General features: G+C 46.7%; 1 protein-coding gene across 2 annotated transcripts; it reads left to right on the top strand.

Moving 5' to 3' along the window:
- Positions 1-11,993: 11,993 nt before the first annotated feature.
- On the top strand, positions 11,994-25,990 carry AQP3 (aquaporin 3 (Gill blood group)). 2 transcript variants are annotated; one of them, XM_037373586.1, is made up of 6 exons: positions 11,994-12,214; positions 21,329-21,455; positions 21,607-21,744; positions 22,524-22,642; positions 23,396-23,613; positions 24,332-25,990. In XM_037373586.1, exons 1-6 carry the CDS (start codon positions 12,107-12,109, stop codon positions 24,498-24,500), a joined length of 879 nt encoding a protein of 292 aa, XP_037229483.1. In that variant the 5' UTR covers positions 11,994-12,106; the 3' UTR covers positions 24,501-25,990. The 2 variants fall into 2 exon arrangements, with proteins under 2 accessions (XP_037229483.1, XP_037229484.1); XM_037373587.1 differs by lacking the exon at positions 11,994-12,214 and adding an exon at positions 19,229-19,418.
- The last annotated feature ends 1,453 nt before the right edge of the window (positions 25,991-27,443 follow it).

Consider the following 27,443-nt stretch of genomic DNA (forward strand, 5'->3'; position numbering starts at 1 on the left):
AGTGTCCTCCCTAGGAACTGCAGAAATTTTCAGAAAAGAAGTGGATGAATTTCAAAATTTCAGGGGAGTCTTGTCAGAAAAAATGTGCCAAGTCTCTGCTGAGGTCACCTGAGCTGCACCTGGACCACTCTGGGGTGGATTTTCACCAGTGGGCAGAAACACTTACCTACACCTCTGCTTCCCAATCATATCTCAAATCTCAGATCCAAGGCAGGTTCATCAGGTTTTTTACAATTATGATTTTAAGATGGACAAAAGCATAGTTTTGTTACTAGCCCACTTCTGGAAGTGCTTGAAATTGCCTTGGCAGAGGGAGGTGTATATATATGCTTGAGGCAAACAAACAAGGCAGAAAACGTTCAACCCCCAGCAGTGCCTGTTTGGCAATGCTATGGGCAAGCTCGGGAGCAGAGCAACAGGCTGCGCAGGGAGCTGTGCCAATAAGGCACAGCAGAAGCGCTTGTGCAGGCAGAGGTTTGGGCCACACAGGCAAAAACACCCCAAGCCCCTTTGCCCAAGAGTGCTCGTTCTGCAACAGGTCCGTCTGCTGTCCGTGGCAGTGAGCGCCCAATGTACCCCTCTCCCACCTGGTGGTGCAGGCATAGCTTGGCTCCTGCCGTCACGGGCAGGACACCCACCTCTCCCTGCCCTAGGCATTGCTCCTGCCCTACACCTGCCCGCTGAGGGCAGGGGGACTAGTAGCCCTGCCATGTGTGTGCCCAGGCAGTGGAGGAGGAGGGCAGCACCTGGTGCGATGCATGTGCTGGGTGCGTGCGTGCTGGCACTGGGCACCGACGGTGCCTCGGGGAGTGCGTGGGGGTGTGTTTGTGTGGCTGCATCCTCCTGGTGTGGGCAGTTGTGCTGTGTCCTATGGCACACAAGTGGCATGAAGGGGGAAGGGAGGATAAGTGGAAGATGACTGTAGGAGCCGGCAACGGCAGGGATAAGGAGAAAAATCAGCTAGACCTGCTGGGTTGCTTGAAATTCTTGTTTTGGGCTTGGACAGGGTGTTTGAGCACAATTCTCATCCCCTTGTGGCAGCAGAGAAGTGTCTTTCATTTCAGTCCATGGCCCTGCAAATGCATCCAGTCCTTCACACAGGGGGACCGCGGGTTGTCCGTGCCCTGTGCTGGGGCAGTGCCATTCCCTGGCGCGGGAGGCTGCTCCATGCCATGCAACTCTGTAGTCAGCAAGAGACGACTCGCCCCCAGGCACTGCCATTATATAAGGGAGGGGAGGCAGGTTTCCCAGTCATAAAGGTGTTGCACAATTAATTATTCTGGCTTGGCTCCAGATCCCTGGAGCTCAGGGATGCCACACAACATGACTAGTGCAGCACAGGCTCAGCTCAGCTGAGCCTCAGGCTAGCAAATCACTTCTGCTCACGTCTCTTTTCACTGAAGTGTATGCTCTTTTCCAAGGGGGACATGATGGAGCATGTTCTGGAGCAGCAGCACTCACTGTCAATGAGCAGCGAGGAAAACCTTCTAGCTCTTTGCACTGGCACCTTTCCTCTCCCACATGGGACACCCCCATGCCAAGCCCACCAGTTCACTTGCCTGAGGATAGCCAGCACTGCTCTGGGGAAGTGTGAATCCCTGTGCCTGGGCTTCTCATTTGTATTTGTCTGGCTTAAGGCTAAAGGAAGTTTGGCTTGACGTGCCTTTCTCCTGGAAATTAAAGACCTTGAATTTTTCTTCCCACAGTGATATTTGTACCCTGTAATCAAGTTGCCTCTCCATCTTCTCCCTGAAAGGCTGAACATGCTGAACTCTCAGCTTCTCCCTGCACAGGGTATTTGCTTTAGCCCTTGGGTGAACTTCCTGGTGCTGTCTTCACCATCTATAACTTTGTAACATCTTTCAAAAAAGCAAAAGCAAAACCACCTGAAGCCCCACAGCCCTGTACTGTCAGGGCTGGGTGCAGATTCTCCTGTTTTGTCGATCTGCTGTCATGCAAGGTTCCCTTCCCCTCCTCTCCGCGCTCTCCAGTAGGCCTCTAACTAGTGGATATCTACAAAAGCAATGCCAGGGAGGATGTCAGCCATTGCAGTGAGAACCTTTTCATTGCCATGACCTTTTCAAAGCTGGTCCAGGTGGCCAGACAGGTCACAGTGGCTCTGTACTGGCTGTCCAACTCTTGCAATTACATGCTGATGGCATTGGCAGTCCTGGTGGGGGTGCGGATGCAGAACCAGAACATCATCCTTGTTGGAAATCCCAACACTAAGAATTGCATCTTATGTCCATCAGACTCCTGAGCAGGGCTCTTTGAAATTCATTGCAGCTAAAGTCTGTAGTCAGTGAAACTCAGCTTTGGTATATATATAGTGTCTCTGCTTTCTTCCATCTTCTTTCCCACGAAAGGAGGCAATAGCTGAAGTATAATCCCAGGTAGTGACCAGGGCTCTTACACATGCTAGGGCAGAGCCCAAACATGGCTTAAATCACTTGTAGTGTTACTCACAGGCCGATGGCACAGAGCACAAGCAGAAGAGCATCACAGGACCCAGGGCAACCAAGTTTTAGGGGGCAAATTCTGGACTGTTGAAAGCCAAAGACACACCAGTTTACATACATGGAGGATTTAGCCCAGCATTTCTTATTATATAAGTTAATAACAACCTTAAGGTGTTGGTTTGGAGCACATCCATTGAATTATGCATTGTCCTGGCCACAAGGATGGAAAATTGCCTGTTTACCAAGTGGCAAAAACAATAGTGATGAAAGACAGAGCAGCAACCTGAGTTCAACAGCTCCAGCAGCTGGAGGTAATAATGACAGATAAGGACATGGAGGTCCACAAGCTGGTTTAGAGTTTCATGGCCCAGAGTCATCTCCAGGGCACTGCACATTCCAGAAATGTCTCTGAAGCACCTTACAGTGAATGGTAATGAACAGAATAGGCTGTGTCAAGGGCATGGTGTTCCTCCCTGGCCTCTGACGAAACTATGTTTCAGTGAGCAAAAATTAATTCTTTTCTAGATGTAGGGCCTCATGAAGACCTAATAGCAGCTGACCCCTGTTCCTGAGCTGCTCTTGGCAGGGCTTGCTGTGGTCCAACTTGAAGTAATCCACCAGGTTGTTTAGCCTGAGTGTATGTCCGCACCTCCCTCCTGGGACACTGCTGGTATAAAGGCTTGCTGCCACCTCTAGTACAGTTATCCCTCACCTGATGGCTTTCTGAAAGTTACGTCCAGTCTGAGGGGTACCTCGCCTTTCCAGCACGGGCTGCATGGGTTGTACATGGGTACACACTGCTGCAGACCTCTTGTTTCTTGACTGAAGATAACAAAGTGTCTGAAGGAGTGCATGGGCTGCTGTGGTCGTTCCTGGGAGCAATATTACACAGTAGCAAAGAGCTGCTGTCCTAAAAGCAGGTCCCACCACCACCAAGGCAATTCCCTCTGCTACACCTTTGTTCTCTTATATGCCCTGGGTCTGGATCCTTGTGGGCTGCTCAGAGCCCATGGCCCTTGGCTGAAAACCCAGAAGTGTTTGCTGGCTTTCCACTTGAGCTGACTCCAGACAGCTTGTGCTTAGAAGCCTGCTGAGCTCAGCCACCACCCTTGTACCTTGGTGCTGTGTCCACAGGGCAGCAGGGATGCTCACCAGAAGAGCTGCAGGGTGCTCTGCTTTGGGCTGCAAAGCTGCTTGCTGTTTGTAGATGGCACAGCTCCTGCCTCTTAGGGACCTCAGAAGTGCTGGGATGGCAAACCCCACCTGAGGAAGGCTGCTGCCTCTCCTCACCCAATCACACAGCTTTGCTCTTGCAGAGAAGCAAAGCAAGATGTTTCCTATATAGGTTAATAATAACCTTGATTTCAGATTTCCCATTATTTCTTTGGCAGCCTCCAGGACCACGTCTTGCTGGCACACCTCTTATGGAACCCTCCCACAAATGACTGGCATGTCTTATTCCTTCCCAGTGGTCCACACTGGGGTATCGCACCAGGTTTACTCTGCCCCTCCACCGTTCCCTCATTGTTGCTGACTTGGCGTGCCCTGTGGAGGGATGAATGTGCAGTGTGATGGCCATGCCAAGCCCCACTCCCTCCTTCCATGCATTATCATTTCTGTCGGCTGAGTATATTCATTTTGGGAGGGGTGGGAGAACATGTGGGGAGGCAGGGGTTGTGCCTCTTCATAATGATTTTGCAAGGCTGAGCGGATGCCCCAGCTGGGTGCCTGCAATAGGTACTCCCTAAGCCACAAGCAGGATGAGTAGAAGTGATTTTATCTTGCCTTTCAGTAATAGATATCCAATTTGCTGACTCCAGTTGCCCAACTCAAGTCTGATTCAGGTCTCTGTGGGCTTCCTGCAGGATGTGCTGGCAGGAGGGGTGGGTGTGATGTCTGAGTGGCGGGATCGGGAGACGGGTGGACATCGAAGACACATCACTTGTACCTTTCAACAGGGACTGGAGGGTTTGATACCCCCAGCCTGGAGTTGAGGAATAGGTACATCGGTGTGTATGTTAACAGGCAAAGCAGGAGAGATGCTGCCTGTCATCAGAGGATCCAGAGCTCCCACCTGTGAAGCCCCAGCCACACAACAGACTTTCATTGATGCATTTTGCTGGGAAACAGTTTCCCAAGCAGGGTGTGTGGCAAGATACCTTGCTACAGGATGGGCATTTTGGTACCTTGGTAACATCGCCCTGCTCCTATGCCTCAAAAGACACAGTGCAGCAAAGTGCCTGTGATGGGAAGACTTGGGACTCCTGCCTGTCTCTCCTCCTCTCTGTGATTTTGAGCTCCCTGGCACACTGCTACTCTTGTTACCTTCATGTTGCTCCTTATTCTCCAATCTGGAAGTGAACAGGAGCTGTGGTAGGGACGGGACTGCACTACTGGGATTTGCTGAGAGGGCTGGAGCCAGATGTGGTGCTGCAAGGATAATCGGGTCCATGCTGTCTGCATTCCAGAAGCTTTCACGCCTCATCCTGTCCTCCCGGGCATTAGCAGCCAGCAGGGCTGGGGGTTTCCTTGCCTAAGGGAAAAGGGGTGTCTGACTGCAGGAGGAGGCAACTGGAACTGGGAGCTGCTGCCAATGCTGGCTACAAATGCAGTGGTGACTCATAGGAAAGCATCTGTTTCCATCTGCCAGCTCCTGAGCCCCAGACCCCCATCCTGTGCCAGGGCAAGCAGCAGATCCTGTGGCTTTCTGGGCTGGCTGTTCTTGACACCCAGCCCTGCCCTCAGGTGTAAGGGGTACGGGGAGATTCGGGAGGTCTGAGTCGGGCTGCCTGCCTGGAGAGAGGACACCCTGCAGTGTCCTCCCCTCTGCTTCCACAAACCACTTTGATGTGACAATGCGTTTCTCAAGTTAAAAACCATCCATGCCTTGGGTCATGAAGCAAACTGTGGCCTGGATTTCCTGTGCTGACACACAGGGACTAATGGATGTATTCCTGGGCACAGGAGTAGTCCCATTTCAGTCCTCTTAGTTTAGGACTGAAATTCTGAATATGTCCTACATCCTATTTTGACATCTACTGTTACTGACTCTTCTTAGTTCTTTTCAGTGTGTAAATCCCTGCTTTTGTTCCTTCTGGACAGGTTAAGAAAAAGAAGTCAGGACATTTTTCTAAGGAAATGTTCACTCTTTACTCTTGGGATACTCCAGGCCAACCATAGGGTCAGTCAACCAATGTTAACTCCATCCAAGGGGATGGAGGGGAAGACAGTGGCTCTTATCACAACGGCATTCAGATTCTTTGCTCTTCCTCACCCATGAAATCAAGCCTTCATTGAAGCCTCCAGAACCAGTTGAAAAGCTATGGCCCAAAGCCACCTTCATGTCCCATGCCTGCTGATGTCTGTGCAGGAGCTGCCAGGTAAAGGACATTGTCCCTCTCTTTGGGAGGGAGACTCTACTGGTGAGTTGGGAGGTGGGTGCTTATGTCTCTTCAGACTTTGGGTGTTGCATCCACTGCACAGCCCAACCCTTCTGTTTACAGCCCTGTTATCTCCACAGCTGCCGGCACTTGTCTCAGGTGGCTTGTCCACACCAAATCCCTGTTGCATTATGGAATCTCAGAAATGCCTATTACAATGCAGTTCCTTAAATGCCTGTTTGCTTAAGGATTATGTTTAATACTTAAACTACCCAGGGAAAAAAAAATAGAATTAGCCAGTATGGAAATTCCCCCAGGATTCAGACTGATTTAAAATCAGCTGAAGGAATGTCCCAAAGAGGACAGCAGGCTCTGCTCTCACTTGCAGCAAGTGTAGGCAAGCTCACTGAGCATTTGCAGAGGTGGATTTACAGAGCATCCAGGTGAACTTGTAGTTGAAGTCCTTTGACACCCCTGAAGACATAAGAGGCAGAGAATTTTCTCCAAAGGGGATTTTACAGTTCAGGAGCCCAATTCTCTTCCCTGAGGTCATGTGAAGTTTGGTAGGAATTCCCTTGTGCAGGCCATATGAGGGCAAGCAGGACGTGGGGGTACAGAACTGTGTCAAGGCACAGAAATTGTGGAAAAAGTTAATTACTTCAGGAAACTCCATGCCTCCTTTCAGATTTGACCCTCCTATAATTTCTGCCTTTGCAGATCCTAGGAAAAGAAAACATCCTCCTGGAACTGGAAAATATCTGCAGAACATCCATGTTCTTATGGTTTCTACTCTCCGCCTAAAATTATCCATGACTGGTTCATCCCTAGTTGCACTTGTGACAACACAAACAGTTCTTTTGCTTCCTGATGTACTTAGTGACAGTGGTATGTCCCAACTTGGCCTTGTGTTTGCCGTATTACCTTATTTTGGCAGTTTGGGCCCATACCGGAGTGGAGGGAGAGGGACTCCATTCACCTGCTCATCCCTCTGATATTTCTTTGCACTTCTTCCACTTTCAGTTGGACTTTCTTGAGCATGGGTGATCTGAAATTCACATGGTATTGCAGAGAGAGCCCCTGCTGTGAATTGTGGAACAGTATTAAGACTTCCTTGCTCCTAATGCAAATAACTCACCCCATCTATGGTACAAATACCTTTGCATTTTGCAGGTCTGCACCTCCTTAGAGACTGGGGGTAGATTACACCGACTATGTGTAGCTGTCTCCATCTGGGCTAGTTGTTTTAGGCTTCCCTTATAGCCAACAGAGAGAAGCTTCTAAAGTGATCACATGGAGTAGACAACTAAAATGACATCTAGGCGTTTTTTACTCTTAAAGTGATTGTTTCTGTGCCCAGCATCACCTGTGCTGGAACTACCTGTGGTTAGGTTGGAGAGCAGGCACACTTTCCATTCCTGGACACGTCCTCACCTGGCAGGGAAAGTTTTGTCATTGTCTCTGACTCACACTTTGGGCCAAGAAACTTTATTTCTGTACCTTCTGCCTTCAGGGTCTTTGAACTCTCCTGCTGTGTCCCTGCAGCAGCAGTGTCTCCAAGTCAGGACTGGCTCTGCAGCTCCCAGAAGAATGACTGTCTACACAAAGCAGTTTATGGGAGAAGCTCCTGCAAAAACCCTATTTCAGGAGAGCTGTTTTTAATAGCTTTCCTCTCAAATGTGTTATTAAAAAGCTTTCTTCTGGGAGCAATTGGTGCTTTTCCAGTGTGCAGTAGTTGTTCTGGTATGCAACTGCTTATACAGGAAAATGGCTTCTTTACAGGAATGGCATGTGATGAACAACGTTTATTCCTGTAAATTGGGACCCACTTCAGGATGAGGAGGAAATCAGACGTGACAAAGAACCGCCAGGGGCAACAGGCTGTGGGTCTATGCTTCAGAATAACTCCATGGGATCTGTCCCTATGAGACACTTATGAATGGTATGAGGTATAGACTCAGCTCAGGGTCACCCTTTCCTCCACTTGATCCTAAGCAGTGGACTTCATCAAGAGCTGTTTTCAGGGTTTTAAAATATTATTCCCACTACTATACTGTAATTCAAGTCCAAGCCGGGTTTTTCAGCTTCTAGGCTTCTCTTAAATGTTCAAGGCACCTAAATTCAGACTGGAGTTTCTCTGCAAGTTTCTCCAAACACAGACGCCATCAACAACCCTCAGCTGTGTAGAGTACCACTGTTTCCTGAAGGAGTTTTTAATTTTTTCTAACTTGAGATAGAGGGCTAATCATGAAATAAAGACCTGGTTCTGCAAATCTGGAGATTCAAGGCAGGATGTTGAAATCACTGTGCTCAAGCCTCCAGGTAGAATGGTTTAGAAAAGCTTATAAACCTCCTACCCACACACTTCCTACCCTGCCTTGCTAGGCAAACTATAATTTTATTTTTAATGAAATCTTCTGAACATGTCACCATATTGCTCTGCCAAGTAGATCATGGGAAGGAGATAGTCAGAGGTATCTTCCAAAGGGAGATTTCATAAGGATGGATCCTGTCATGCTTTGACCCAGTGACCTCCCTTGGAATAACGGCTTTTGCACCAGGTGACCCAGCCATCAGTGCAATGAGTGACTCACTATGGATTTGTGTGATTCATGCTTTTGTCCTTGTTAGATTGCACAATCCATCCTGCGATGGGAGAATCGGTTTGGCTTGGACAAGATGTGGAACCCATTCGTCCAGGCTTATCCATTCAACTGCATAAGAAAAAGTCTGGTTACTTTGTTAAACTTGGTCTTTAATAGGAAAAATTACATTGCTGGAGGCTGATTTAGCACCCTGCAGAAGCCAAGGAGTTTATGAGCATGAGTTTATTTTGTGTCACTAGAGCCAGCAGGAAAACAGCTAAAGGGGAGCAGCCAAGGATCGGTTCTTCCTTTAAAATTTCACCTGTGTCTTTCCCCTGGAGTGGAGCGATGAGGGAGGAAGCTAAGCGGCAAGGCTGAAATGCAAACAGCAAACTTGGAACCTGGGTGTTAGTTTTGGATCTCGTCTAGAAATAACAGCACAAGCACAGTGAGTTTCTTGTGGCACGTGGCACGGTTCTGTGGGAGATAAAGGAAGGGAATACGAAAGTGACAAACATTACAGACAAGTGCTCTGTTGGACCAGGGTCAGAGGGCATGGGTTCAAATCTTGGTTTATTCCTAGGTGTCATAGTTGTTGGTCCCAGAAGATGCTGGAAGAAAAGACTGAGATTTATAGAAGTAGCACAACAGAAAAATGTTGTCTCTGATTTTCCTGATGAGCTGAGCTTCTTTTTTCTCTTTGAGTTTTCTCTGGACAGCCAGGAGTTTCAGTAAATTAAAGTGTTGTGTTGCCCTCCTCCAATGCCTTCATTTTTTGACACTGTACAGATTGACAGGCGTAGTTCTCTTCAGACACTTGGACATCTGACGTTTTATTCACGCTCTGAGTGACAAAAAAAGTCCCTTGCTTGAGCTTCAGTAGGTTTGGCACTGCTACCAGGAGGTCAGGCATGAGTCTTTCTGACAGTTTTGGAAATTTCCTTTCTTTGAGCCTTTGAATGTCCATGGAAAGCAACGCTAAAGGCATGGCCATCTCATTGTGTCCACCCAACACTAGGAGAGCCCAGCAGCTCTGAGGGCCTGCCTTATTAAGTCTTACTGCTACATCCTTCCTTGTTTACTTCTACTGACCCATGGACTTCTTCTAACCGGCAGGATGGGTACCAGTATCCTGTGCACCAGTTACTGCAGGAGATGCCCTTTACTGCTGCTAACACATGTCTTTAATTGTTTTGTGCTTAGATCATGTGTCCCTGAAGCCCAGCTGAATGGTGTGGCAGGGTAACTCCTGCCTTGGCACAGAGAAGCTCTTGCACTGGGGCCTTGCAGCCCTTATCCACACTTTGGTTAGTTATTGCTTCTGAAAAGATCTGCTTTGTCTAGCATTGCACCACTCTCCCTTCCCCAAGCTCCTTCCTAGATAATAACATGCCTGTCAGGAAAGCAGTTGCGTAAGTCCCTGTTGCTCATTTGAAGTCATTGGATCTTTGCGGTGATTCACCCTCACAACGCCCCGAGAAGGGAATCTGATGTCACCCTCTCCAGTTTACTGATGGAGAAGCTGAGGTGTGGAAAGGTGAAGAATTTGCTCAGGGTCAGTGAGTCAGTCGCAGAGCCGGTGTCGGGGAACCCACCCCACCCTGGCTCCATGGGCTTGTGTCTGTCTAGACTTTTCCAAGCACTAGCTTTGATGCTGGTGTTACCACCATCTTCTACCATCAGCCTGGGAGCCTAGACATCTCCCCTCCCTTCACCAGTCGCAAAGAAATGTCTGTATCTTCAGCTTGTAGCCAGAGGGGTTCAGATGCTGCAGACAGAAGTGTACCCACTGACCTGAGAATATCACACCTCCCCATGTCTCTTGTTCCTCACCCATCTTTCTGGTCTGATGGCCCTGTCCCCACCACCAGGGAAGGAAGGGGATCCAGGACCCAGTCTAAATAAATCTCAGTAAACCTGCACCACAGAACACAACATCTGCACACTGGTGGTTTAACAAATGGCAAAACAGCCCCCAGACCTTACTTTAGGAACTGCCAAAGGGGAAAAAACCCCAAACACATCTTTGTTTCTGGTTGTGAAGGCTTTGATACAAAGTCAGGGTGAAAAGGACAGACTGAAGTATGAAGGAGAGGGGACTGAAGAAGGAAGTGAGGCAGAGGAGTGGCTGTGGATCTTCCATGGCCTGGGTAATGCACAGCAAGAAGAGAGAGATGGAGATAAAGTTAAAATGGGTGTCCTGAGTGATGGTTTGCAAACCCCAGTTGCAGCAAGCCTGTATGGGTCCAATGGAGTGGTTGCTGTAGTTCAGAGGACTCCATTGATGCTGGTGATACCAGACTGGGCCTGAGCACAAGGTAACGAGGGAAGTTTTCTGTCCCTGTAATTATGTTTAGACTCGAGTGTTTCCCTGCATTTGATTCCTCACACATTATTGCTTTCTTGATCACATTCCTGAGTCTGCTGCTTGGGCTGGCTACTTTTATTTCTGTACAAAATAAAGCTCCATTCACCACTGCTCTAAAAAGCTCTGCTTTTCCAACAGGAATGTTGATGTTTAAATAAGGGGAAGGGGAAAAGCTGGACATCTGTGGCTTTGCAGAGGCGGTGGGGGAACCAATCCAGGAAAGGGGTCCCCTTCAGTCCTGCAAATTCATCCCTGCCATGCTGCATCAAGCCCTGGTGAGTCAAGGAGCCTGGAGAATTTTTACTACTCACTTAACAGAAACCAGATGCCATGAGTAGCACATGCCCTGTTAGCAGCCCTCACCCCAGATGGTACGGACTGGGACAGCTTGCTTTCAGGCTGTCCCATAGAATCGGCTCAGGGTGATACAGGCTGTTACTGAGGATGAAAAGGCAGCAAGGGCTGGTTCCTGCAAGGCTCGGTGAGCCTGTGGGCTCCTTGCCAAGGTCCTGTGGTGGGGATTGACTCTGCACTGGAGATTGCTCATGGCTTGCCTTCACAGCTTTCATAGGGACTGGGCTGTAAATGTTCTCCCAAAGCTCTGGGAGGGGGAGACAGATGGTAACGACAACACAAGAGTTTGCACCCAGATGCAGATTTTCATGGTGAGAGGTTGGGTCTTGCTTCGTGATACCAGTTCAGTTGGACAATTGCTGGAGTCAGGAGGCGCCTTGTCCTCATCCTGCAGTGCAGATGTGGGGGATCAAACCCTCCTGCCCCATGATTTTGCTACAAAAACACTTGCCGGCTCTCAATCAGCAGGGAGCACTCATCATTTTCCCATCCTGCAGGACCTTGGGAATGAAAGAAAGCTGAAAGCAGGCTACCATGATCACACAAATGGGTTAAGTGACTGCTCAGTCTATGCATTTGGCTTCTAGATCTCCAGATGAAGCTGGAGAGGGATAGATATGGTCCCATGTTTTAGGTGGTAAGTGATGAAAACAGCAAGGGTTTGAGCAGGACATCTTTGCCACATTTAATTCTCATTCTGAAACTCCTGAATCTTTTGCTCACCTATGAGAGCAATAAAGAAAAGGAAGAAAATCACCCTCTCTGCCTCATGCTGAAAGGGAGGGAAAAAAAAAAAGTTGGGTTTGAAGAGAGGGTGGAAGGGGTGTGGTTACCCAGGAGGTGTGTCAGGCATCGCCAAACTTATTTATAAGCAAAGGCAGCCGTACTGGGGAAGAAACGTTGCTGAGGCTTTGTCAGCTGCTGCTTTCTCTCTGACACCACTAGAAAGGCACTTCTGCTGTGATGGGGAGGCAAAAGGATGTTCTTGCTACTATTGAGGAACACCTGAGGATCAGAAACAAATTAGTGCGGCAAGCACTGGCTGAGTGCCTGGGGACACTGATCCTGGTGGTGAGTCTGTGCTGTGGTGCAGGGATGCTCTCTGACCCCTGGGTGTGGGGGGAGATTGTCCTGAGGAAGGGTTGTGCTGCTGCCAGAGTTTGCAGCATGGGTATGAGCCCAGCTCTGGTGCAATCTGCTGCAACGGGACTAGAGAAGAAGTCCCTACCCACAAGAAAAAAAATAATGCAAGTTGCTTTAGGGTGAGCTTTGGGGTTGCTGGCAAAGGGTGGGCTCTGCAGAGCTTGTTGGGTGTTTGGGGGCTTTTGTGTATCTTTGAAGCGTGGGGAGTAAAATGTCTCTGTGTAAGCAGCAAGTGTTTTGCTAGAGATTATGCAAAACTTCCTTTTCTCTCTGCCCTGGAATATTTTCTTGGCACTGAAATACTTGAAGTATTATCACCCTGGGAAGTGAAAGCGTTGTCCTTACTCTCTTTGTTTTCCTTGTGCATCCTATGGAGAAGAAGTTGCCAGAATTTAAAGTGTTGCAGTGTTTTTTTGCTGTTGTCTGCAGGTTCCCCAGGGTCTTATCAGTGGGGCTGCACGACAGCGCAGCAGTCCATGCCAGCAGCTGACTGGGCGCTTGCACTTGCCATGCATCTGGCAGCACCGAGCTGCCAGTTGATGTGTTTTTAAGTGGTGAATGGCAACAAAACTCTTCTTCCTGTTTTAGTGCCCAAAGGGATGGGATATAAGGGATAAAGCAGGGTAGATATGCGTATAAGTAACTTAGTTCACGGGTATTTTGAACAGCCCCAGCTTGCTTTGAAGTCGAAGGCAGATGTGAACAGATGGAGAGTTTGTGAGGAGTGGAGAACAAATACTACTGTAGCAAAACTGGGACAGGGGCACTTGGCTTTTGGCATCTGCATCTGAAAATGTGGGAATGCCCAATGCGCCTCAGGTTTGGTGTGTTGATACAGCAGCAGAAATGAGTTGGTGTTTTCTTAGTGAATATCTGCAGGTGGAAGTTCCTCTGAAGCTGTGTAAATCCAGAGCAGTCATATAGGTTTCAGTGGAGTGACTGTGGGTTTACACCTCTTTGTAACTGTCTGGGGAGAAATCTAATGCTAGGAGGAGCTGAAAGTGGAGGAAGACTTAATGAAGTTGCATGTGCCCCTGGAGAACAACACAAAAGGACTGACACAAAATTTTATGCGTTCATAAATAAGCCTTTTTTTTTTTTATGAGGAAGAAAGGGCTACTGGGTCTTATATGGGAGGATAGGGGTCTCTGCTAAGATGCTGTAGAATGCTACTACTCTTAAAAGAAAGCAGATTCACACAGTGCAATGGGTTTATTATCAGAGAGACCCAGCTTTGGTGATTTGTCAAGTCATGCTGATTCTTCAGGGAAGGGTTATTTGGAATTAAGGTGGGTAGAAGCTGATAGAAATTGATTAACAGGTAGAAAGATGCTGTCTGTGAATCACTGATATTGCTGCAGCTAGTTTCAGGACTGAAGCAAGGTAAGACTTGCAAGGTAGAATAATGTCTCCTGCTAGCCAAGCTGATATTGCTGAGAAACAAGGCAAGCCTTTAGCCATGTGGATCTGAGCTTTCAGAAGGGCTCATGATCCAAAAATGTGATTTTTTTTTTTCTTCTGACTGTATTAGTTGGCACAATAATAACTGCTTTTCCCTACAGTCTTGCCAGTCTGGGGCAGAGAGGAGTTGGGATGTGCTCAGCCCCTGAGGAAGGGCTTGGTCCAAAATCATAAGCAGCCTCCAAAATGAGGCTGGTAATGGTCACTCATCATCCAGGCTGGATGCTGCGTTGGCAAAAGTGGACAATACATGCCTTGTCCTTGGAAGCACCACACCTGCTGTGTTTTAAAGTGTGTGTAAGTCTGCAAGCAGAACCCTCGCCTTATTCGGGAATTCCTGAGCTTCTATCTGGGGGCAAAGAATATGCTGGTTTTTGTGACACACTCAACCCCATCTTGTAGGTTTTGTAAAGGTCACCTAGGATCTCCTGCAGCAACTCTGCAGTGGAGGGAGGGCTGCGGGTGTGCTGTGTCCATGTGGGGGAAGATGGGGTGGGCTGATTGGAGAAACAGGAAAGTCCCAAACATGATGAATAGTCCAGGAGTTTCAGCAAGCAAAAACAGGGTGCACAGAGAGGGAAACGGGTTCCAGAGCACCAAACTTGCAATATTGGTCTGCTAGGAGTCAATCCCTTTCCATCTTGGAACTGTCCCAGTCTATTCTTCTTAGTGAAATGACACTCAAAGTTTTTATTTATTTTTATTTAAAACAATTATTTTGTTTCTCCGTACCACCCAGATTCCTTTGCATCTTTTTATTATATCACCTGCTTGAAACAGGTAGGGTCTTGAAGATGACTTTCTTCCCCTTTCAGATAGCCTGGGTAGTAGTTTGAATTGGATGGTCCCAGGAGAGAGACTGTTATTCTGTACCTTGCAAAAATGCTGGCTGTCCACTCTGCCAGCATGCTGAGCTGGGTGTGCATGCCTTTAGCTGTGTTTAAGCCCAGTAAATATCTGTTATGGGCCTCAGACAATAAAATACCTGAGGAAAGACCTGGGATCCATGAAATTGTGTTCATGGGAGGCTGAGTTGACTGAACAGAACAGCATTAAGGATGGCTTTAATGTTTGCTGTTGTCACACTGAAATCAACTTCCTGAGCCCCAAGGGAGGGAGAATGTTTAAAGTCTGCAGTTTACTTTAAATTTCAATGCGTAATGTATAATTTGGCCTACCATAGATATTGGCACAACATCAGTTTCTCCCCTCCTTGGTTTCACTTGCATAACGACTGCAACTCTCTCAAAGTCTTCTAGAGCAAAGCTATTTCGGACCCCTGCAAAGTCTCTTTGTCTTCAAGAATTAGTGCTTGATTTTATTTTTCTTATTTTTTTAAGGAGGTTGTAAAGGCAATAAATGTTAAAACAAAATAGTGCTTTTTTTTTTTTTTTAAGATAAGGTGAGAAAAATAATCTAACTAAGGAGCCAAGCCCCAGATAGCACAAAGGTGAGGTGCTCTCTACTTGCAAGCAGCTTTTGCTGTGTACAGCACCTTGCATAAAGTGGTTTTAGTTTGTGGGTAGTGTTTTTACTGTTACAAAGATAGTAATGTTGATTCTACCTTTTCTTTGATAATTAAGATGACTTTTTCCCCCCTACAAAACGCACTTTCCAAGCGGCACTTTAGGTTTGAACTTTATACCTATGTCAGAAGCACCACTTGCTGGCAATAGTTAAGCAATGCAAATGCTGAAGGCATTTTCCAAGTCACTTGCTGTTTATATTATTACTGTAGCAACTCACTAAAGCCAGATTTCCAGTGGCAGGCCTCCGTGCCTCCCTTAAAGGCTCGATCTGTTTGCCTTGCTCTACTGGCTGTAAATATCAGAGGTGGCTCTGTTTGGTTTTACATTTGCAGAAGTAACTTGCTGTTTATAATTGATTTCCAAGTTGGACAAACTGTGATTCACTGCTGTTGGTGCACAAAGAAAGAACAAAACTATCTCTAATTGCTTTTCAGCCAGGGCTGCCTTGACTTTGTGGCCAGGTGGGAGCTTTTCAGTGTGTGAGTATGTTACAGACCACAGAAACCAAAATAACAAAGTGGTTAGGATGATCAAGGCAAAGGGAGCCTCATTTAACTGCTGGCAGCACAGAGCTTAATGTCTCCGCTCATCCTGCAGCCGTCCAGGGTGGCATGGCAGGTCCCACAGTTTGATTTGTGCTGTTTTTCTTGAACCCAGCTTGTCACATTTGGAGAATGTGTTTTTATGCTTTTTTTTTAATTTTTAAAATTTCTTTTCTTTGTTAATGCTTTGCTAGGCTTTAGAAGGGGCTGTAAGCATGTGGAATGATGCTGATCCTTCCCTGCAAAGGGTCTGTGTTGCTGGGTGTGAAGGCTTGGGAAATGGTAGTGCTGCTGCTCCCCCTCACCCCTTCTACCAGGAGAGGTTGAAGCTCTTCATTAACTGCTCAAAACTGTCCCTCCTTGCTGTCACTGTGCAGGAGCAAGGAGGTTTCTCCTTCCTACAGACAGGGCAGTTCAGGCACTAAGACTTGCCCTCGGTGGGAAGGCGGCTTTTCCCCAGCAGTGCCCAGCCCTGTGACCAAAACTCCATCAGAAGTACAGATCTTTCCAAGAGTTAAAGCGTCCTGATCTGAGGGATACCAGCAATATCAGAATAAGTGTTTTTGCTTGTGTGTGTGTGTGGAGGAGAACAAGCTAAAATAGTGAATTTACCTTTAAATGCCCAACTCTGCTGATCATTGCTCAAGTTTCTCATGCTGAGCACTGCTCATGTCTCCAGCTCGGTGCAGCATTGTTGTAGCATGTGATGCATGTTGTGGCACAACTTTCGTTAGACTTTCTTATCTCTCTAGTCCTGCAGCTCTGCCTGGCTCTGGGATAGCGTGCAGTGCACAGAAAAAGCCGTAACATGACAGACCATCTGCTGCTGCCCTTCCCTGTCAGACTGCTTCTGTCCAGGCTGGCTCCAACCATGCTGGACAAAAAGCCAGAGTGTGGGGTCTAATGTTTCTCCTTGCTTTGTAAATTATAAATGATGACCAGTCTGGCTGCTCAAGAGATGCTTTGAGGAAAGGTAAAAACGACAGTGCTCCCAGCATTGTCTTTGTGGCTGGTGAAGGTTGTTCTGGCTGTACAGGCCATGGAATTGTGGAAGATATTTGCATGCTGCTTGAGCAGAAACAGCAATGTGGATGGATCTGTCTTGAGATCTACCCAGCTTCCTCCTGTTCCTTGGGGAAGGCAGCAGGAGGCCACGGGGGAGACTTAGTGCCTTTATCCCCTTCTTGCTTTGAGCTGCAGAGAAGCTGTTGGGAGGCTGTTTTGAACTGGCTGTAAAGTGATAGTCCTCCATCCTCTCCCACCCTCTCTCCCCCCTTGAAGGGACTGTAGGACAGTTCTAAGTTAACTCCGATATGAAGAGAAGTGTTATTTTGTGAGCCTAATGCATAAAATCTTCCGTCAGTATCTCTCTATGGTTTGACTGCCTTTCTGGCACCTTCCCCACTAACCAGAGGCCAGCAAGAGCTGAACAGCCCTTCCCATCCACAGAGGTGATTACAGTAGACTTACAGCAGGCTCCTTCCCTAACCACTGGTTTGTTTGCTGGCTGAAGATGGAAGTTGTAATTCAGGTAATAACACTCCTTCTAGGCTATGCCAGCAAAACTTTTCCGTCTTGATTTAGAGATCAGTCTGTTGAAGTCCAAGAGGAAAAAAAATGCATCCAGGACTTTTGTGTTGCACCTGAAGGCGTGAAAAGGCATCAGCAAAGAACAGGAGACTAGAAAGGAAAGAAACCTGGCTGTGGTGCAGGGGAGTGCTGAGCACTACCTTCCCCCTGAGCTCCTGTACAGAGCTGCTTTTCACAAGGTCTGCCTATAAACTCAGATGGCCTTGCTTCTCCTTCAGCTTTCTGAACTTATTTTTGTCCTCCAGGATCCATTCCTACAAGCCTTGACTGGCTCTGTGGCTTTCTTGTGTCCAGCCCGTGAGACAGGGTGTTTATACCTTGGGTGACAAAGCCAAAGGGCCATTCTCCAAACATGCCCTGGACACAGGGATTTTAAGCTTTTCGAGTATGATGTTTCGCCCAGTGACCTGCTACCTTTTCCTTGTTTTGCTGTTGCTGTGTTTGGCTGTCTGCTCCCTTGTACAGGGTGGTACTCCTCCCTGCTGGAGTCTGTCAGCCCCTCCATCCCTAAATCAGTTCAGCTCACAGATCCTGCAGAACATGGAGTTTGCTTTTTTTTTTTTTTGCAGTGGAAGGAGTTGGATCCACTTATGAGGAGTGAGAAGCCTCCCTCTTGGCAGGGAAAGCCATTAGTTGTGCTAGAGCCAATAAAATGAAACTAAGGAGCAGGCTTCCATTAACATGGTTAATGGGTGCATTGGCCTGAATTCCTAGGAAAGTAGCTTTAAAACATCGCATAACGCTTTCTTGCAATCATTTTATTAGCACTTTGAAACTGCTTTTGAAGTTGGCTAGTGGGTCATGGGAGTACAACAGTTTTTGCATCCACTGCCATGTGAGGTGCTAACCTGGGTTTCTGTTGGCTTGGATGTTCTTCAAGTAGTGCTTTTTTAAAAAAAATGAACAAAGCAGAGAAAAAAGGATGTTAGAGGCAGGTTATTAAAATCCAGAGAAAGAGGGGTCGTCTCCCCCTTGAGTGTGTACCACTGCTGCTGACCATAGTGGCATAATATTTCCTAAGGACTTTTTACATCCATTGTATGGACTTAAACACTGAGATAAATGCTGAATTGCTTTTATTTGACCTTCTTTGCCTTTCAACTCAAGCTATCTGCACCTGAACACTTCTCTGTGAACATTGCAAGGAAAAGGAAGACTTAAAAAAAAGATGCTGAGGATCTCCTGTCTCATACAGCCTGGGAAAATAGCAAATAGCAGAAGTGGAAATGGCGTGATTGAAAATTGTAACATACACTACCACTACAAAACTGTGTAATATCAGAATAGTTGCCATTAAAACATGGCTCAGTATGTTTTGAACTGGTTCCTTAAAGTCAAATACCATGGATGAATGTCATGCATGAGAATGTATGTTCATGCTTGGTGGGCCCCACTGATGCAGGGTGGAATTGTGCACATGCATATCAAAGTTCAACCTGTCCCTAAATGTCACCTTACTCTTTTTACCTGCTGAGGGTCAAATTTTCTACTGTTACGCTGAATTAAGCCAAATAGTGCTCAGAGCTCATCTGATAAATAATTGTAACGCTCCTGTGGAGTGGCTCCAGGGTGTTTTTGCACGGCCCATAGACTCCTGAGGAAAAGCTGGAAAGCTATTGCCAGTTGTAGGACAGGGGAGAGGAGGATGGGGGATAACCTCTTGAGAAGTGCCCGACCTGGCATGCCTTCAGGCTAAGTGAAGACCCTTGTGGGTGAACAGGGAGGTGGAGGGGGGAAAACTACTCTGTGGTTTCCAGAGGTATGTGGCTAACAAGCTAACCACCATCCACTTGCAGAACTGCCAGTTCTTTCAGAGTGAACAACACAAATACCTTCATCGCCGGGAGGAACCTGGGATCAACCCTGCCAAATTCAGATGCCCTTTGCAGCTTTTTGTGGGCTCATCCCCTCCCTGGTCAGCCTGATGTGCTGCGTGGCTTATAGAAGCAAACACCATGGCCAAGTACTCTCTCCAAACCTCTGTCTAAAATGTGCTGGGGCCCTTTTGGGGTAAGGGAAGGAGCTGGTGTCACCCTGGTTGTTAGCCAGTATTTATTTGCTCGGTTGGAGCTATGCTTCCCTCAGTGGTTTAGGCAGAGATGGGAATAATGGTTCTGTTCGCTGCACAAAAAACAAGACTCATCTTTTCCGCCTCTGCCTGGGTGTCTTTGCCATGGTTTCCCAGCTGGGCAGCTCAGGGTTAGGGCTTTGAAGGGACTGTTCTGACTGCACCCAGCAGAGAGCGGTGCTGGCTGTCCCCCTCGTTAACTAACGAGCTCTACAGGTTCCTTTGTTCTTTCTGCACAAGGCCCTGTGTTGGGGACCTGGCTTCTTGTCAAGGGGCACCTGCGTACAGTCTGTCCACCTTGTGAGTCAGCCTGCAGCCTACCTGGCTGCTCATATCCCAGCAGGCTGAGTGTGGTGTTTGCTTTCTTAAGTAATTCAAGCTGCCAAGGGGATGGGAGGGGGTGAGTTAGGTGTGTTTTGGCTTTGCCCCGATCCAGATTGTGTGTTGCTCAATGTCATGTCCAGTATTGGCAGGAGAGCTGGACACAGCTACCCCTGCTGTCTTAATGCCTATTTGGTGGCTTATACCCTAGGAACAGATACTGCCTCTGTGGCAATTGAGTAATTATGGGATGATGGAATTCATGGAAGCAAAAAATCTTGGTGGGTATGTGGATATGGCAATGTGGTCAGAAGAAATAAGGCAAGCCTTGCTTCCTAGATTTGAGGATCACAGGAACAAGTCATGATGCTTGTCCTAGTTTAAGGACGCTCTCGGTACCTGCTGATGTGATAATCCCTGGTATACACCAAGAATCTCCTCAGGTGTAGTCAGTGGAAGATACAAGCATACAGATGATCAAGATTAGGACTCCTTAAATTACATGGTGGGTAGTGGAAAGACTTGGAAAGGCAGAAAGTCTCCAGTTGGATGACTAATGAACTGAACTGCCAGGGGAAACTGGTCTGGGTTGTTAAAAGTGAGCTTAGGAAGGTTTTTGGATGTGGTTGGGAAGAGAAGGATCATCCGTTTGCAAAAAAATGTCTTTGAGCAAAAAGCACATGCCTCCCTTAGCTACCAGGAAACACCCTTTATCACCCAACAGAAACATCTGTTGTCCCCCAGAGTGCTTGGCACACCCCTGATCTTGGACAGAAGGCCAAGCCCCTGGCCGTGCTGGTGGCAGGCTTTTTGGTATACAAACTGTTCTTGATGGTGTCTGTGTCAAGTTGGTGCTGCAGAGCTGCAAATCTGTGTTTCCCTGATCTTTTCTTACATGGTTTTGCCATAGGAAGGATATGGGTTGTTTGGGATAGTGTGGGTTGTGCTCAGAGTGCCCACAGCAGAGAGTATACCTTGCAGATAGGACACCTTCAGGTACCTCAGCTCAAGGAGGCAGCCCCAATCCCTCACTGTCAGCCACTGCCACCTTAAAGGTGACTCCATGAATGTCAGGCTGAATAGGAGCTTCTTTAGTCATGTCTGTTTTTCCAGGCATTAGTAAAATTTCCCCTGCCAATCTATGTGCTGCTGTGTCAAACAATTATTAGCCTTTTTTAACAAGGTACTCGGGTCCCTCATCTGAATCATTGCACTGTGAATACCTCTGTCCAGGATGCCATCTGGCTGATTCTTCTCACCTACCACCTTGAAATTAGATGGTTGGACAAAGATCTCCGGCCTCCTGTGGTGCAGTGTTGCTTTTGATTTTGGCCCTGTTTTTGTTTGCCCCTGCCAGGAGACACAGGCTTGTCCTGTGTCCTTTCTCCTCCCCTGTTGTCCCTAGAGATAACACCTAGATACTTTGACCAAAGGCTGAAGCTTTGAAGGCTTTAAGTCATGGGTACATGCAGGTGTAAGTGGAGCAGTTCCAGGCATTCAGGCATTAAATCCCTTCTTCTTCTCCTCCTAGCTGTTCGGCTGTGGCTCCGTTGCACAGATTGTGCTCAGCAAAGGGAGTCATGGAAGTTTCCTGACTGTCAACCTGGCCTTTGGCTTTGCTGTAACTCTTGGCATTTTGATCTCAGGACAGGTATCAGGTACGTTGTGGCTCTGTGTGGGCTGGATTTCATTTGTGGGTGTTGTGTAGGCCTAGGTGGCTGCACTTTTCCTATGTGGCAATGGTATGGAAACCTCTCTGGGACCCAAATTCTGCCTGTAGAAGTATGCTAACCACCACCCTCTCTGCAGGTGGACATCTGAACCCAGCTGTCACTTTTGCCATGTGCTTCTTGGCCCGGGAGCCCTGGATCAAGCTACCAGTTTATGCCCTAGCACAAACCCTGGGGGCTTTCCTCGGAGCTGGCATAGTCTTTGGGTTGTACTACGGTAAGTGCAGAAACCCTGTGTGTTTGTGTGCAGAAACCTTGTGTGACTCGCTGTAAGGAGGCTGGTGTGCAGATCGGAGAGAAGCATTTTCTTGCAGAGCAGAGATCCAAGAAACTTCCTTACTGTGTTTCTGGGTGGGCTTTCCTGTTCTTATGATGATCAGCTTAAATATCCTGCAATCAATCTGAAGGTCAACCAGCGGTGTCAGTGTGCATCTTTTTGTCTTTGAGTAGTGATCATTGGACGGCCCCTCTTGTATCTACTGTCTGGACTAAAACAGACCTTCCAGAAAAGCCAGTGAAACACTACTAGTGATGGAGATTTTATATTTGTGCACTGTTCCAGAGCCATTTTATCCTTCTTGGTTTAAAAATCCCACAGACTTCACCATGGATGACCTTTTGATTTAGAGGCATTTGAGTACCTTTATGAGAGATTTGGAGTCACCTTAGTGTTTACTTTTAGGCTCTAACTCTTTTCTGGTGTCTGGCAAACAAGAAATATATAGCAACAAGGACTAAGGCCATCTGCATCTGACCCTGACTGGTAAAACACTGTGGTGTATCACACCCTAAGTTTTGCAAATGAGTGTTTGTTCTACAGCAAATGGTTTTGCAACACATAGCAATGGGGTGCTCAGGAAATTCTATCTCAATATTCATGGCTCTCTGATGCCTACATTTTAGTTATTTTCCGAGCAAGGTCCTCTCTCTCATGCGTGTTGGAAAATGACTGACATCTCTATCTTGCTTTTTTCTTCCCTCACCACCCACGTCTAGATGCCATCTGGGCTTTTGCTGGTAACCAGCTCCATGTAACAGGACAGAATGGCACTGCTGGTATCTTTGCCACCTACCCCTCTCAGCATCTGAACATTGTGAATGGATTCTTTGACCAGGTAAGAGGGTGCTGGTAGGATAAAGATGCATTTGAAGAGGAATCTTTTGGGGTGGCTTGGGGCCTCTTCTTTAGTTAGGAAACGAATTGCAATTTAAAGAGAAGATATCCAGAAAAGTTTTTAGAGCTGACGCAGGTATCTCACTAGCCCATAGGAAGAGCAGAGCCAGAAAGGACCCTTACAGCAAGAAGGCTCAAGTTAAGGGGTTTAACCAGTGGTACAACACTGGCCAGGACACCAGTGAAAAGGACACCACTTGTTTTCAGCCCCTGAAGAGCTATAGCAGGAGGTGGGATGGGTCTTCCTCACTCCCACTGTACTACTGTGGCTGTTGCATAGCCCAGGGGTCAACTGGAAGTGGGGTGGTGTTTGCTGGTGGAGGTGACAGTCTCCTCCTTAAAGTTATCATCAAAGGCACAGTGGCCACCCAGCTGTGGCAGGTTGGAAGCAGGTTCAGGAAGATGTCTTCAGCTTTTCTGGTGGCTCAAACAGTTATTCAAAGCTCTTCTGTGGATAGGGAAAAATGTGTGGGATTGATCAAGCCTGTGGTCTGCCAGGAAAAACATATTCTGCTCTCCCACTACTGTGAGTGCTCAGTCTACTGTAGTCTGATGATGCCATGGGATCACCTATTCTCTAAACTGGAAGAGCTGCTTTAAGTCCTAAATGCATGGGACTTCAGAGGAGTTACATACTTTGGTTAAAAGATTAATCTGGATTAAATTCTTCTTTTTCTTCTCCCTCCCTCCCCAGTTCATTGGCACCGCCTCCCTGATTGTTTGTGTCTTGGCTATTGTCGATCCCTACAACAACCCTGTCCCCACGGGGCTGGAAGCTTTCACAGTTGGCTTCGTTGTCCTTGTTATTGGAACCTCCATGGGCTTCAACTCAGGCTATGCTGTCAACCCTGCCAGGGACTTTGGACCTCGTCTCTTCACAGCCATCGCTGGCTGGGGCTCTGATGTGTTCTCGTAAGTGCTTGCCAATGAAAACCTTGTGCATCAAGAGAAAAAACCCACCTATTGGGACTCTTAATATCTCTGGTGTTACAAAGAGTCTTAGCACCCATGAAATATCTTTGGGTTGTGTAAATGTTGGTGGTGGAGGTCTTTTTAAAAGACACTGTTGCTCTGCTCTGACTTCTTAAGAAACTGTAGAAGCTGGGCAGCTTCCAGCAGTGAGAGCAAACAATCTAACTTCGTTATCAAGGAGGAAATGTAGGAGCATCCAGGAGAAGTGCAGGTGCACCTTGAACATGAGCCTATCATTTCTTTGGTGGTAGAAACTGGAATGGGTTTGTTATACTCAATTTTGTTGTGGCTGGATACAATTAAGAGAGCCATGAGCAATACAAGCTATATGTTGTCAAGGGCTGCTTTCCTGCAAGCAGTGGGAGGGAAGCAAAGGTGCAGAGTTCACGCACTGCAACAGCTTCTCTCCTTCCTAGGTGGAGAGACAGTCTTGGAAGTCCTGAAAGTAGCTGTTCTGAATTGCTTGTCACCTGAACTTGGAGTAGGTGGGCAATATCTGCCTTGGAAATTGCTGTGGACATGTAGATACTGTAGTCTTTTTGCAAGTCACTGGTGATGTTTGGAGATGACCCAGTCTTGCATTGTTCCAGATCCAACACAAATATCCTAATGCTTAGGCTGCAGTTCTTACCTTGTGCACTTTCTTTTTGTTATCCAGGACCGGTAATCACTGGTGGTGGGTTCCAGTGGTTGCTCCTTTCCTTGGGGCCATTGCGGGAGTGATAGTCTATCAGCTGATGATTGGATGTCACGATGAGCCTTCTCCACCTGCCTCTGAGCATGAAACAGTCAAGCTGTCTAATGTGAAGCACAAGGAAAGGGCCTGAGGAAGCTGCCACCAAGATCTGGCAGACATTAACTACTCAGGACTGCAGTTGGCAAAGAGGAAGGAGGAGTTAAAAAGCTTCAAGAACAACAGGAAGAGTTTTCTTCCTGTCTTGAGATATTGTAGCCCTCTTTTTTTTCTTTTTTCTTTTTTTTTTTTTGTTTTTTTGTTGTTGTGTATATCCCTGATGCATTTGCTTTAGGCATTTTCCTGTGAGCCTTTCCCCAAATGCAGTATCAAGTAATCTTTCCCTAGTAGAAGGGGGCTGAGGACCGTAGGAATCAGGAGAGACATGGGCATTGCTGTCCAAAACCTCCAACATGGGCCGGGTGAGGAATCAGGAGAGATTTTGGGCTGTGTTGCTGACCTTGCCTGTGAGTTTGGCAAACTGCTTCCCTCCAGACCTATGTCCCCATCTTTAAAGTGGGGATCATTCAAAACTTAGCATTGTATAGTGGGGATCATGCAAAACTTACACGGTATAGTGGGGATCATGCAAAACTTACATTATAAAGTGGGGATCATGCAAAACTTACATTGTTTTGCTAGCATGGAATGGAAATTCCTATGTAGTGGAAAAAAATTGCCTGTGATTCTACTGTAGATCAAATTCATGCTTGATGTTGCTCTCAAGTTATTAACGTAGCACAAGGAATAAACTTCTCTAAAGGATTTTTATTGGCCAAGCTTCTTGTATCTCCCATGAATTCCTAGAACATCATATCAATCAGCTGATCAATAACATCAGAGTGAGGATGCACTAAGACGAAGTGTTTACAAAGCACTGCACCCTGGTGTTCTAATCACAAATTTAATATTGTCAACTCCTAGAAGATAACACATAGGAAATCCTTGTTCTAGCCAGGGGCTAACCTAGAAAGAAAGCTTGGCTCCCTGTAGCAGCCTTTCTAATTAATCAGCTTTATATATAAACAGTGAGCAGCTAATAGGCAAGTTCCACTGGAAACATGGTGTTGCTAAAGTTGTGTGTGTTCATGTAAATTTCACAATAGTGCTTTTTTAAAAAAGGTAGATTTATATATAAATATACTCCTTAAAGCTGTTACTAAATACCAGGGTTGGGATGTGTTAATTTAAAGATGTATGGGAACTGCCTATTCTCTGACAGCTTTGAGATACTGTTGAATTTTCCTGGGGTGGCCTTAATTTATGGCATTGTTGTTGGAGCATCTCCTTTTCTACCCTGCAGAATTACTGGGGTATCCATGGTACTCACAGCTGAGGGACTGAGGTCGGGCACCTCCTGTACTAGCAGTGCTGGCATCTCAGGGCATGTCTGGCTTTCCCAATGCCATATTATTACAGAGTATTTGAAACAAGCAGTATTGGTTGTGAAAGAATTTGTAAGTCCCATGCAAAGCCTGTTTCTTTAATGTCTCAATTCCTTCAAATATGTAACTTTGTACACATTTCCAGTACTAAAATGATGTATTCTTTTTAAAAAATAAAACTTCAATACCCACACTGTAACATGTAGTCTTGGTTGTATCTTCAAGCAGCTGCCAGTAAACTTTGCCATGGAAAGGAAGTCTTCTATAGCAATAGCTTCCTCAAGTTCTTTTCCTCTTCAGCCTGTAGGAGCAAAAGGGAATTAACCCCTTCAGGCATTACACCTACATGCTCCGTTTGTGTTTTTTCCTTTCCCTTCTGGGCTGGGCTTTCGAGGCAGGTGCAGGGAGATGGGGTACCCATACTCAGTACAAAGGCCAAGGTGCGGGCTTGGGTGGGGGTGTCCTGCTCTCAGGTGTCTTATTCTTAAGGCAAAAGAACCAAGGGGTCGGTGTTTGTCTCTCATGCTTTCTATCTTTTAATTATCTTAGTATTCTTTCATTTAACATAGTTCTTCTGAGCATGAAATCCTACTCTACTTTCAGTGTATCAGGTGCCCAGCATCACCTAGCAAATTACAGTTGTCACTTTTTTTTGATTAGCTATGCCATGCAAGGAGAAGTATTACAGACTTGAATCTGGTGCTCACAGAATTACACAAACAGCTTCCTTCCAGCCTGTCTCCTCTGTAAATACAATTATTGTTGCTCTTTGGCTGATTTGTGTACTGCTGTATTTTTCCTGTATTAATTATACTGCCTTAAAATAACTCCTAACTTCCCATATGGTGCCAAACTGAACAATTCAGTGAAGTCTGGATGAATGTGGTTTCCTGCAATTCACCAACTAGAAATCAAATGGCTTTTGGCAAGAAAGTCGCCGAGTTTGTTTGGTACATCCTATCTGCAGTCAGCGTGCTGCTTTATTTTATTTCTATCCTGAAAAAGTTTATCCTTCAAAATCTGTGCAGAAGTCTAGTATATTACTGTGATCAATTAACATAGCTGCAGGGGTCAATTCCCATTTCCCTTCAGGACTGTTAGTATGTTGTCCACTCTTCTACTGCATTGCATCATCAACTGACTTCATCAATGCATTAAATTCTTACTACAGACCTTATGACTTTTGATTCAAGATGTAGAGTTTGTGTTTTAGGGTTTTTTTTCTGTTGTTGGGGTTTTTTTTGCATTTTTTGGGATACATTATCCTACCACATTCCTCCTGTTCCCACTTGGCATGTAGTAATTGCCTTTTTCTATGCCCTTGCCTTACTTGTGCCTCAGTGGTGTATGTTATTATCTTTATTAAAACTGCAACAAAATACCATACCAGTTTTGGGTTAAATTTTTTGTCTTAACCATATCTCCACTATGTAAAGCTTTGGCTTTTCTGGGATCTGTTGGAGAAGCACCAAGCACTGCTGAGTGGAGAGGCCTTACCATGTGGAAACGGGCAGGCTCAGCCTGCTGTCAGCAGATGGGGAGCTATGGAGAAGTTATCCTCACCTTCCAGAAGGGTCTGGCCCATATGAGAAATGGTTAGGGCAGCTCTTGGCTGACCATAGAAGAAGGGCAGTTGGTGCACAGGACAGTTT

Source organism: Falco rusticolus, chromosome Z (assembly GCF_015220075.1).
Source record: "Falco rusticolus isolate bFalRus1 chromosome Z, bFalRus1.pri, whole genome shotgun sequence".
NCBI lineage: Eukaryota > Metazoa > Chordata > Aves > Falconiformes > Falconidae > Falco > Falco rusticolus.

What these genes read in the sequence shown, in the direction of transcription:
- AQP3 (XM_037373586.1), top strand. Translation starts at nt 12,107, where the DNA reads ATGGGGAGGCAAAAGGATGTTCTTGCTACTATTGAGGAACACCTGAGG. An exon ending in TGAATGGATTCTTTGACCAG is followed by an intron (nt 22,643 to 23,395) that starts GTAAGAGGGTGC and finishes CTCCCTCCCCAG; the next exon opens with TTCATTGGCACCGCCTCCCT. An exon ending in TGGGGCTCTGATGTGTTCTC is followed by an intron (nt 23,614 to 24,331) that starts GTAAGTGCTTGC and finishes TTTGTTATCCAG; the next exon opens with GACCGGTAATCACTGGTGGT.